Source organism: Rosa chinensis, chromosome 5, assembly GCF_002994745.2.
Source record: "Rosa chinensis cultivar Old Blush chromosome 5, RchiOBHm-V2, whole genome shotgun sequence".
NCBI lineage: Eukaryota > Viridiplantae > Streptophyta > Magnoliopsida > Rosales > Rosaceae > Rosa > Rosa chinensis.
The window spans coordinates 80,221,678-80,235,286 of NC_037092.1; the positions used below are offsets into that span (position 1 = coordinate 80,221,678).

The 13,609-nt window shown below is 40.5% G+C and overlaps 1 protein-coding gene across 1 annotated transcript; it reads right to left on the reverse strand.

Moving 5' to 3' along the window:
• Positions 1-11,122: 11,122 nt before the first annotated feature.
• On the reverse strand, positions 11,123-11,536 carry LOC112201842 (histone H3.3a). The gene has a single exon (XM_024342767.1). The coding sequence runs from the start codon at positions 11,534-11,536 to the stop codon at positions 11,123-11,125; it is 414 nt and encodes a 137-aa protein (XP_024198535.1).
• Between the last annotated feature and the right edge of the window lie 2,073 nt (positions 11,537-13,609).

Sequence of the window (13,609 nt, forward strand, 5' to 3'; positions counted from 1 at the left end):
ATCTGGAACCTTCATATATATCTCTGAATCTAGATCCTCATAGAGATATGCTATAACCACATCCATAAGCTGCATGTCAAGTTTTTCAGAAACTACCAAACTGACAAGGTAGTGGAACGTTATAACGTCCATTACTGGAGAATATGTCTCCTCGTAGTCGATTCCAGGGCATTGTGAGGTGGGCTTTGTATCTAACAACCTCATTTTTCTCATTACGCTTTCTAACAAAGACCCATTTATGGGCAACATGCTTTATACTTGGGGGTGTCAGCGTTATAGGGCCAAATACCTGTCTCTTTGTTAGTGAATCCAATTCAACCTGGATCGCATCTTTCCATTTAGGTCAGTCTGCTCTTCATTGACATTCCTCAAAGGAGCGAGGTTCGATATCATCGTGTTCTATAATTCCTTGAGCAATAGAATATGCAAACACATCATCAAGGATAATAGAATCTCGATTCAATATCTCATGTACACTAGTGTAATTCATGGAGATCTCCCTATTCCCTGGAATTGGTTCTAACATTGGAGCGTCCCCCAATGATGTCTCTTGGACATAACCATACTCTGGAATATCTTCATGAGACGGGTTATTTATGTCGATGATTAATGGATCTTTCTGTGCCAAACTCGCTTTTTTTCTCGGGCCAGAATCCATCGAACCTTTAGGCCTCCCACGTTTCCTTGCTGGGAGCCCGATCTGAGCCACATTGCCATCACTATTAGTGGTGGAGGCGCCATGCCCAATACCCCTAGGGGTGGCGCCAAGTCCATGATTTTTAAGGACATCAATCCTTGCAGGCACTTTTGCAGTAGGTATATGTGATCTTGTCACTTTAGCGACATCAGAAAATGCATCAGGCATAGAGTCTGCTACGTTCTGAAGATCGAGAATTCTCCGCACTTCAATTTTGGACTGTGCGGTTCGGGGATCAAGATGAGACAAAGTGGGGACAGACCACGACAATTTCTATCGTTCCTGTTGAACATTATTGTTCCTATCTCCCCCTAACGACCGGAAGACTGTCTCATCAAAGTGACAATCCGCAAATCTAGCGGTAAATAGATCGCCTGTCAAGGGTTCTAAGTAGCGGATAATGGTTGGAGAGTCATATCCAACATAAATGCCTAATCGTCTTTGAGGACCCATTTTGGTGCGCTGTGGTGGCGCAATTGGCACATAAACTGTACACCCAAATATGCGTAAGTGTGAGACATCAGGCTCATATCCAGTAACCATCTGGGATGCAGAAAAAGGTTGAGTGGAAGTAGGCTTCAGACGAATGAGCACAACTGCATGCAATATTGCATAGCCCTAAGCAGAAACAGGGAGATTGGTGCGCATAACCAATGCTCTAGCGACCTTTGAAATCTTTTAATGGCAGCTTCTGCGAGACCATTTTGGGTGTGAATATGAGGAACAGGGTGTTCAACCTCAATCCCAATGGACATGTAATAGTCATCAAACATTTTTGATGTAAACTCTCCAGCATTGTCAAGACGAATTGACTTAATGGGATGATCAGGGTGGTGAGCCCTTAATTTAATGATTTGTGCTAGGAGTTAGCAAACGAAGCATTTCTTGTGGACAATAGCATGACATGTGACCATCGTGTCGATGCATCAACCAACACCATAAAATATCTAAATGGTTCGCAAGTTGGTTGAATAGGTCCACAAATATCACCTTGGATTCTTTGTCCGAATGAAATATTTTCTTTAGTGTCCTTTGCATAGGATGGTCTCAATCCTAATTTTGCTAAAGAGCAGGCTTTGCAAAACGAAAGATGGGCTTTAGAAGCAACCAGAGAAGTATTCGGTTGAGCCACGAAGTCACAATTGACTTTAGAAGTAGAAAAAGGAACCAAGGAGGTATTGGTGGCGTCAATACCACTTTTGGGCCGCAGGGGGTAGGCGGCGCCAGCCCTACCTTGGATCGAATTTTGGGTCTGACTTCTTTTTGTTTTGAAAAATGGATGTCCGTGTGAAGTCTTTAATATACATATCATCATATCACGACCTAAGTGTCCCAAACGGTCATGCCAAAGCCAATATGTGTCAGAATCGCATAAGTCATCTCTCATGACATGGTTGGATTCAATAATTCAAATAGTGGTTGTATACAACCCACTAGATCGACACATAAGTTTCTCTAATACCCGTTTATGTCCGTAGTCATTAGAGGTGATGCAAAGGAACTCTTGTCCATTCTCACAATGTGTTTCCACATGAAAAACATTGGATCTTATATCTTTAAAACTCAATAGGGTCCTTCCAGCCCTAGGAGCGTATAGAGCTTTGGTGACATTAATACTCGTGCCATTTGGCAACATAAATTGAGCTGGTCCTCGACCATGAATCAATTGTGATGGTCCAGCCATCGTAGTCACAGAAGATCGACTAGGCATCATCCATAGAAATAGTTGCCTATGTCGCAATATAGTATGTGTGGTGCCACTATCAACAAGGCATTCCAACTCTCCAGGAAACATACTGAAAAATAATAAAGTTCGGATTTAAAACATGTTCATGACATCGAATAATAATACGATACTTTATTAAAAAAGATAGCAAATGATTACATCCAAGGTCCCAAAAAGTCTAATCCAAAATAAAATCAAACTAAGACACATTGTAGTCACTCTATCCGTTTAGTAACTCCAATCAAATATGACCAGGAAAGTAGATAGAGATGTTGGTGGAGCGAGGCTCTCTTAAGTACCAGTAATCTCAATGACTTTCCTAGACATCATATTTCATTGGGTGCATCACATAAGAAAGAGTTTAATACAATTGTCATTTATTGACTAACGCATATTGCCATTACAAAAATTCTTGGAAAATAAAAGGACTAATCTAATCAAAGTTCGCGACATCCTTATGCACTTCATCGTCAGCTTTGAAGTCCTCTATGGTGAGATGGATGTCTCCACCATTTTCTTCTTCTTCTTCTGCAAGGTAAACGTCTTGCTCCCTCAGGTCCCTGTATGCCCTGTATCTTGAAGCTAGTTGCTCGCTTGCCTTGCATTGCTTGAACCAATGCTCACTTGATCCACATCGATGACACATGTCATTGTGGTTGCCTCCCTTTAACTGAGGTGCACGTTGTGGGTGTTCCCCATGAGGGTTGGCGCCACCACCACGACCCATGACGCCTCCACCACCAGCCATGGCGCCACCACCATGACCAGGGATACCACGACTACCTCTCCCACGTGTGGCATTTCCACCACTTGTATCCGCACCAAACCTGCAGTTTCCTTCCTTGTTAGGGCGGTTATATGGACCCATACGTCCCTCATATCCCTTATTCTTAGGGTTCCGCTCCTTGCGCCCTCTTTTGGGTGCATTATAATTCGCCTCATGAACACTTTTAGTTCCAATGGGGCTTGAATTATAATTCCTCACGAGTATGTTATCATGTTTCTCAGCTACAGATATGAGATTGATAAGCTGATGAAACCTCGTGAGCCTTCCAACATTGACTTCAGTGCGGTATTGCTTTGATACCACAATGGCTGAAACGGGGAAGGTGGAGAGAGTTTTTTCAATTAGCTCTTGCTCTGTGACAGGTTGTCCACAAAACCTCAACATGGACTGTAGGCGAAGAGCTTCTGAATTATATTCAGCAACAGACTTGAAATCAGCAAAGCGCAAATTGTTCCATTGAACCTTCAAGTCAGGGAGGAGGGAATCTTGGACATTGCCAAAGCGCTCTTCTAGCACTACCCATAGCTCTCTTGCATCCTTGATCGACATATACTCCAATCTGAGTGCCTTGTCCATATGGCGTCGCATCAAGATAACTGTTTGAGCATGCTTTGTAGGTGTTCGCACTAACACATGATCCGGGTTAGGTGCCTGGATTATGGGTAATATTCCTTTTGAAGTGAGGTGGTTCTCAACATCGGTTACCCAACTGTGGTAATCCGAGCCTGTTGAGTCAAGTATGGGAAAGTCGAGTCTAGGTTCATTCGACATCCTGAAAATAAGAAGAGAATATATATTAGTTTCGGAGCTAAGCTTCCACAAAAACTAAAATAATAAGATTTCCGAGCTATGCTACTAAGAAAACAATTTCCAAGAATCTCTTTTGGATTAGACCAAACAATAATGTTTTAATATGGTCACAATTTGATGCTTACAGACGCTTTTAGTCCGAGCATTATGAACACTCTTAGTTCGTTAAGCGTGAATCCCCACAATTTCGCTTTATTAAATAATCAAACCCATGTTCGTATATTGAAAATCTTGCAGAAAATAAAGGAATTTAAAAGACAAGAAAGCAGGAACTTTAATCTTTAAAATTTACTTGTTGAAATTCGGAGCAAATTCGCTTCTGAACAGCTCCCACTTCGAATGGTGTACAGATCTTAAAACGAATCCAATAGGGCTGAAATTTGGAGTTCAGATAGAATAGGCAGAGACGAACAACTTTGATGAAGGAAGGATTTTGATCTGAGGTCCCAATCAAGACGTTTCGGGGCGTACAAACAGGCTGATCTGCACATGAACGAGCATGCTGCTGTGCTGCAGGGGCAGCAGGCGTGCGACGATGCTGCAGGGGCAGTAGGAGGCACACGGGTGCTCAAGGGCTGCCGAAGTAGCGCACGGTATGGCTAGCAAGGGCTAGGAGCTTGCGGCAGTTTTTGGTGAAAGAAATTTCGGGTGTTAGGTTTTTTTTTCTGGCTAGGGCTTATGTTAGAGTATCGTGCTGATAACGTGTTGTAGAGAATTGGATAATTGTGTTGTATTCATCTCACCATGAGGTTTATATAGGGTTACATCATGTATACAAAAGGCAATACATAATAGCTATACTAATCAATCGCACATTACAAATATGTCAATCGCATACATTACGAGTCTGTCAATCGCATACATTAAGCAATACCTATTGCATGAATAGTCATTATCATTTACAACATAATAATAATAACTATTATTATTACTAGTTTATATTTTTATATATTTTTTTGTAATGAGCCACACCATATGGGATTTAAAGCAAGTCAAGAAAGTACTGGTTGGCTTGAGAGCACCACTTATAAACATACAAGTGAATGCAAAAACATAAATGGCTCATAAGAAAGTTCATAACTATAGAACAGAAGGCCCTTGGTCTGAGTGGCATCTCCACAGGTTCCACACCATAGCTGAAAATGGAGTTACAACAACGGCTATAGCAAGTAATGATGAACATTATGTAATATGATCTTTTCCAAATCCCTTGTAGAATATCTGGAACTACTCGCTCATGATTAACAATTTCAATCATCATACATCTACTGCTCAAAACGCAAGGTAAAGGTAATAACCTTTGTTAAGCACTTTGCAAAATAAATGGGATGAATCAAGGTAGAAGCATCAGGTATCTCCCGGTCTAGAACATCAAGAGCTTCAGATTCTACAACCTACATGAGCAAAAGAGGCATGTGAGCATGAACTATTACTTAATATTGAAATTTAGAAATGTAAGCAACAGATTTAAGTGAAAAAAAAAACAGAAAATTCTTAACAAGGAATCAAGCACAAGAGTTTTGGTAGCCTTATTTATCCTGTAAACTATGCAACTATGTATTTGAATACCCAGGAAACTCATCCAGAGTTTTGTGTCGTCAAAAAAAGTAGACTACATGGTTAATGGGGACAAGTTAGGCATCTAGCCATAATAAAATTTATAGTCTTTGGCAAGATTTAGGTTGACTGGCTGAAAACTCTGTTTCTATTCAATTACAAACAGTCATTTTGACATAAAGCAAACATTCGAAGATCTGCAGCAAAGTCATTCATCCTTTTAATGTCAGCAACCTAATTCACCAATTCATGAAGCATTAATTCCCATTCATCCTTTTACTCGTCACTACTTCAATCTCAACTTAACAATTAAACTCATAGATAAACTTGTCCATAAACACACATTTAGACATGCACTTAACAGTAATCAAAAGATCATGACAAGCTTAATTCACATTGCTAAAGACTCAGCAAACTAAACTCACACATATGCATTAAGAAACCAACTAGATCCTACTACAACCAACTAACAAAGAATGACCTTAGAGTTTAAAATTACACATATCCTGTTGCTTATAATCAAAACAGAGTTCAAGGTCCTTACCAATTTCCGATTTGAAACTAACCCAACAACTTTCCCTTCTCCAACTTCTATTATCCAGATTCCTCAAGCCTCAACTGCTCCAAACTAAACGGTAAGTAATTAGGGTTTTCCAAATCCAAATCAAAGCAGAGACCTCAATCAACAAGGGGGGTGGGGGAGGGTTGATGAAAACAGGCTTACCAGACAAAAAGAATAAATTGGCGACGTCCACGATGGCGCGGCAGCGTCCCCAATCCCCAAATCCATTTTAACCAGAAAATCAATCAAACCTAAAACACAATCGATTTCAAAAACATGAAAGTTTGAGGCAAGAGAAGTACCAGTAACAAAACCCGTCCTTGGCCACCACCGTGAACTTCACATCACTAGAAACTAATTGAAATGGCGCCGATTTGGGGAGCTTGTGGACTTTTTGGTGGAGATTTCGATCAGAGATCGAACTTGGAATCCCGGTGTTGCTCGTCGGACATCATCTCGTATAAGGTCTAGGACTGGCTCGTCCAAGATAAGTGTTGATTGACGCGGCAGAAAACAGAGGCAGCGGAGGGAAAAATAGGGTTTGGAATTGGGGGAGTGGAGCTTGGAAAGAAAGAAGATAAAAGAGAGAGGTAGGGAATGCTAACTACTTCCTCTCATTCATCTTCCTCTCCTCACTAACTACTTCTTTGGTTCTTTGTAGAGGCAGGAATTGTGTCGGAGTGCGGTGGAGTATGCGAATAAGTTAGAGAGAGCGAGTTAGGGTTTCGACAGTTGAAGAAATTTTGGAGTTGAGGGGTTGATGATTAGGGATCAGGGACGCAAGTTGTTAATGCTCAGAATACCTCCATATGATGTCGGCTTCCGATAACGTGGATAATGGTCCAATCTTCCGATATATGTGTAGTTCACGAAATCCCGCTAATCTGTCAAGAGAAATACAACGGCGTCAAGAGGGGAGACCGCGGTTGGCTGTCTTCGCTCCTCTGATGCTAAAGTTAAACGATGTACTTGTATTGACAAATATATCGGTAAATAGCTATTGAACGTGTAATCAATGAAGAGAGAGAAGTGGACCTTTTATAGGTGAAATAGTGAGTTACCTCACTCTTGTTTTCGATGTGGGACTGATATCCTTCAGTTTGCTGAGTTTTGGGTCTTTCTGTAGAGACAACTTTGGGTGGCGCGTGTCGGCGCCTCAAGGCATATTTCTGCCCGGAGCTGGCTTACCGGTGAAGGTTGTCTTGCTGTGTTTCCGGAGATTACTCCATTGAAGTTACTCCGCCAAGGTGATATGGTTAAGTATGAGTGCATATTATGGCCGGTGATTGCTATGTATATACACAAGTTTCAGTGGAGTCGGACACAGAGGTTGGTTGTAGATGAAGATGAAGGTACTTGTCTTTTAGGGAGAGAAGAAGACATATGAAAAAGAAATTGTGCTATGATGGTGTTCTATCTAGCCGTCTGGGTGTTAGAAAAAAATGAAGTGGGAGACAAAAGTCATTAGCCCTAGCCAATTAAGTTGTCAAGTGCACCGGCTGTTTGCTATTTTTATTTTGTGTTCATGTATCAGACAACACATAATGAAGTTATGTTGTTTGATTCTGCGCACATTAAATTTGAGTTATGGCAACAAGGAGGGAAAGTTCCTGCTCTGTGTAAGCAAAGTTCAGTTTGGGAGCAGGAGAATGAGTAGCGTATGGAGACGCATCGAAACATCTAATATATCTTCCTTGATCATACAACACAAAAACAAAAAACTGTTGTATGACAATTTGCAAACTACACTCATCAGATATAACTATTCTGTTATATATACAATGAAGTACCAATTTTGAGCCAAATTTGGGTCGATCTAGGAGGGAAATCTGCCACTATTTTTTTTTTTGATTCACACAACAGATTTTTCTTGTAACCATATTACATTCTAAACAAAAACTTCAGTATTTTAACCACCTTATACAACGTAAGTTTAGTAAACATGTTGTGTGATGAAGAAATCACACAACACTTTTTTTGTTCGTTGTGCAAAGAGTGTTGTGTGTTAACGTTTTTGGTGTAGTGACTACATACTCATTACAAATCTATTTAAGCTCGCTTTTTAAAGCGAACCTATAAACAAAGACTAACTCCGTGTCTTCTACGGAAAAATTATTAACTTGTCCTTCATCCTCCTACACAGAATTATGGTACGAAATAGAATGCTAATTCCCAGCAAACGAACATGAGCCAATTCCTCATCCCTAAGTCGCTTGAGATGCACCAGTCCAAGTTGAGATAATTACCAATTCCACTAAAATCATTATCTAAATTATACTAGCACTTTAGAGACCATAAAGATGGCCCAAATCGTCCAAGTAGGTCAAACTCTCAGACCACGCCAGCCCAAATCACTAAGTTACATATGAGGGTGGCAAGGTACCCTCCTACCTGACCTAATTCTCAGAAGAACCAGATCTACTCACATGGGCCTAAAAGATGCACCCATACAGTCTAGGCCCAATCCCAATTGCTCTGCGAGTTAGTGCCTTGCGTCACTCGTGGCCGCATCACCATCGCCCAGTCTGGAAGACGCCCTCCCTAGGAAGCCATCCCCGCCTTCACTCAATGGTCTGATCAAAACATTCAAGCCTTTGATCAAAGGCAGCCACACCCGAAGACAGTAAACCAACTCTTTAGCGAGGCAAATCGACCATCGCCGAGCAAGATCTGCTCTGCACTCAATCTGGAATTGCGTCTGCCACCACCACTCGCACTTAATCCGAAATTGTTCCTACCACCACTAATTGATGCTGAAATCAGGTGCCTAGTTCCTACAACCCTCGACGAGGCGCCTCGCCACTACTAATTAAGACAGACAACAGCAAAAAAATCGCTGCACTTTTCTTAAAAACCTAAGAACGAGCTTTAATTTGCTGCACTTTTCTTAAAACCCTAAGGATGAGCTTTGATTTTCTCAACAATATTTTCGTTGTATCTGCCTTTATGTAAAAGCTCATTTCTTCCACTTTTCATCTCTACACAAAATCTATCATCGTGAATTCTATGACGGAAACAAAAAGATGGTTCACATAACATTATTCAAAAAGATGTACTTACCTTGTTGGATACAAAATGATGGTTCACATAACATTATTCAAAATCTATCGTAGTGAAACGTTTGGACAATCAACTTAATATAGAACAATTTATAACAATGTTTCTGAATACAAAATCTCTAGATACAAGAAAATTGGACAATCAAGATTAGAGGGTAAGTAATTAAGATTGAGCAAATTAAACCATCAATTTTCAAGACCGAATGCCTAGGCAGGCTGCAGACTAGAGAAAGAGGAAGAAGAAGATTATTATCAATAAGGGATAGTGAGATCAATTAGGACAGGTCAAAGTTCACTTCATTCAGACCTAAAGGTTTTTTCGTTTTACATTTAATTGTTACCGGTTGTTTTTGGTTATCTTATGGGGTCCTTGACCCAAAACATCAAAATTGGCCAAACTTATCCCACTTACTCCAGTAACAGATTTTTGTTCCCACTAACCCAATTTAAATTGAAATGACAATTTTACCCTCAATTTAATTAATATATTACAACATGCCACTATCTCTCATCATGTACACGGTACAGTGAGGTACACCTCTCTCTCTCTCTCTCTCTCTCTCTCTCTCTCTCTGCGCCATGGCGGCTCTGAAATTAGAAGCCCACCACCGCCGGACCTTCACTGAGCCCAACCCCGCCGAACCTTCACTGCGCTGACCCCGATCTGATCAGAACACGATCCCAGCTTTGTTGCGTTCAGAGATCATCGGCGGGAAGCATGGCGACCGGATCTTCCAGCCGGAACTCAAACTCTCCTCCAGAAAAGCTCTGGATCTGGACCTTCCATTGATTCTTTGCCGGAGACAAAGATGAAGCTCCTGAAGACTGGATATCTCTGTAATTTTTTTTCGTCTGAGATCGACCGCTTCTTCCTCTTTTTTTTGGACGACGTCCTTTGTTTTTTTTTTTTTTGGACAACATTTTTTTTAATAGATAAAATGGGGCAGAAGAGGCCTATAATCAAAGAAAAAAGAAAAAAAATGTTTTATTTGGGGGCAATAGACTTGCAATAGACATCTATTGGGGGGTAATACACGTTTTGAATTGATGTAATTTTTTTTTCTTTAATCAAAGTTTTGTTTGTCTAAATTTAGGAAGATTAGTTCTCATTTCGGTGACCGAAAGTTCTATTGGGGGGCAATAGACGTTTATTGAGGGCAATAAACATTTCCGGCGACCTTTGAGATCTCCAACAACCTCTTTCGAGACCTCCGATGAGGTTTTCAGAAAAGTCCAGTGATCGGCGGCCGGTGACTGAAATTCGGCAAAAGTTGGCTGGAATCCGGCAGCCGGTGACCGGACTCCGACAAAGTCTCCTATGGTTTCTCTCTCTCTCTCTCTCTCTCTCTCTTTCTAAGTAACAAAAGGGTAAGGGTAAAATGATATTAAAAAAAAATTTAAAAAAAAAATCTTAATGGTGTATTAGGGAAGACGTCCTTAGAGTGATTTGGGTAAGAAGGAATTAAAAAAATTTAATGGGGTAAGTGGGAAAAAAAATCCTTAGAAATGGGATAAATAGACAAAAACCCTATCTTATATCCTGGCCGCTATGTGTGTAGGGTGTGTGTGTGTGATTCAATTAATGATTATCATATTTCTCTTCGGCTTGTTTGTGCATACGTTAATTGAAGCACTATTAATGTTTAAAACTAATAGTAATTTAACAAGTAGAGACCGCAGAACACTATTAATTCCCGATCGCAGAACACTATTAATTCCAAATATATTCAACCATATATCGTTATTCGATCTAATGAACGTTTCAATACAACAAGTATCAAAGTTAGTACTACTTCTGTAATCGAAAAAAAAATTATTACTACTTCCTCCTATCTATTCAATCCTACAGTTCCTACTTGACAACAAAACCAAAACCAAACGAAACGGTACTGGTCTTCTTCCTATCCCATGCATTCACGTACAATTAGTACCGCTCACCCCTGATTCTCCGAGCCAGCTGCATATCTTTCGGCATGATGGTAACTCGCCTTGCATGGATAGCGCAGAGATTCGTGTCCTCGAAAAGATGCACAAGGTAAGCCTCAGAAGCCTCCTGCAATGCCAGCACCGCATGGCTATTAAAATGCAGATCACTCTTGTAGTTCTGGGCAATTTCGCGAACAAGCCTCTGGAATGGCAGCTTCCTGATCAGGAGATCAGTACACTTCTGGTACTTTCGGATTTCGCGAAGAGCACAAGTACCGGGGCGGAATCTGTGGGGCTTCTTCACACCTCCAGCTGTGGAGGGGGCGGACTTATAAGCAATCTTGGTGGCCAGACTCTTCCTTGGAGCCTTTCCTCCAGTTGACTTGCGAGCAGTTTGCTTAGTACGAGCCATCTATTCCTCTTAGTTTGGAACCTATTGAATTTGACGCGGGAACTGTTTATCACAATGAACTTCTTGATGTACAATTTATTCTTTTTCCATATTGGGAGTATTTATAGAGAATGTAGCAAGCTAGAACATGAAAATATAACCTAACTTAAAATCAAACAAGGATTCAGAAACCTAATCAAATCAGGAAACATAAATTTTTTACAATAATAGGAACTGGCTTGAATAGTAATTGCCGGAACCCACCCCCCCCCCCCCCCCCCCAAAAAAAAAAAAACACCAAAACCCACCCACTGAAAGAAGAATTTATTTGTTGATTAGTGTTACAACTTAGATTTGCAAGTGTTGAATCCCCAAATCAAATCCTCAATGGCCGAAAATGCAATGTAACATTGCCAATGTTGATGATGCGCTGCAATGTCGATGATGCCTTCGCTGACGAAGCTGATAACTATTAAAAACTGATATTGGGGCAAAGACCTTCGAGGTTGAAGAGTCTGCGGTCCTTGCATTGCGTTATCATGAATGGAAATCTCATACTATTGACTTTACACCGGAGCTCAAGCATATATGGAGTTGCACAAATTGTTGGATTCGATGATGAAGCAAAACAATCGGAGGGTTTTACCTCAGTGCTCAATTCTGTTTGCAGACAATGCTACACCAGGCTTCTATACAGCTAGGAGAACATTTCTAGAGGTATGCATTACGAGGTTATCCTCAACAATGTAATCTATGAGAGGGCAGATTTTCTTTGGCAGTTTAACTTTAACTAGTCCCCAGCCATGGGACGGATGAGATGATGAACAAGGTTCAATCTTACACCAGTTATTCGTATATAATTGTTTCTGTACTTATTATGACTTAGAACATTATGTTCTGCTTGTTGTGCGGAAGCGTAACAAACACAATATTGATTTGGAACTAGGTGAGCGACCAAACAACAAAAAAGAAAACAAACACAAGAACACAAGAATCGATAGTGGTTCACTCAATCAATGTGATTGAGCTACGTCCACTTTCGGAGCCGGCGAGAAATTCCACTATAATCAATTGGAGAGACTACAATTAGAGTTTTAGAATAAACTCTCTACCCAAAACCCTAAATACAATTAGGTTAATTGCCTAATCTCTCACACCAAAGATATCCAGCAAGGCATATATATATATATATATATATATATATATATATATATATTCCCTAGTTAACTTAGGGATACATACATACCCTAATTAACCTAGGCAGCCCACGTGATCACCATGGGCTTCTCTATTATGGATTTTGGTCACCATTCAATTAAAGTCAATATTCAATAATCTCCACCTTGGCTTTACTTGATGTAAATTCTCCAAAGTAGAACTTCAAAACCAATCACCGCTCCGACATCCCCGTAGGGAATTTCAAATTCTACAAATACCAATCAAGTTCAAGCAATGCTTGAACTTGCTCAATGGAACTGACTTTGTCAACATATCAGCAGGATTGTCTGCAGTTCCAATTTTGAGGAGTTGAACCTCACCATCCTCCACCATCTGACGAGTCTTGTGAAATTTGACATTGATATGTTTAGTACGAGCATGAGTAACTTGGTTCTTTGCTAAATGAATAGCACTTTGACTGTCACAAAAAATATCCACATATTTTTGAATAATTCCCAAGTCCTCAAGCAAACCATGAAGCCAAATTGCTTCTTTTGCACCCTCTGTTCCCTCCATGTATTCGGCTTTTATAGTCGACAAAGTAATTGTAGATTGCAAATTTGACTTCCAACTCACCGGTCCACTAGCATGAGTAAACACATAAGCTGTAGTAGATCAGCACTTATCCAAATTACCTGTGAAATCAGAGTCCAAATATCCAACAACACATTGACTCGTCTTATCCTACTGAAAAACCAATCCAACATCCACAGCACCAAGAATATACTGTAGAATTCACTTCACTGCTTGACAATGACCTTTACCTGGGTTATGCATTTATCTGCTCACCACACTTAATGCCTGTGAAATATCCGGTCTAGTACACACCATACAATACATCAAGCTACCAGCAGCACTAGCATAAGGAACTTTGGC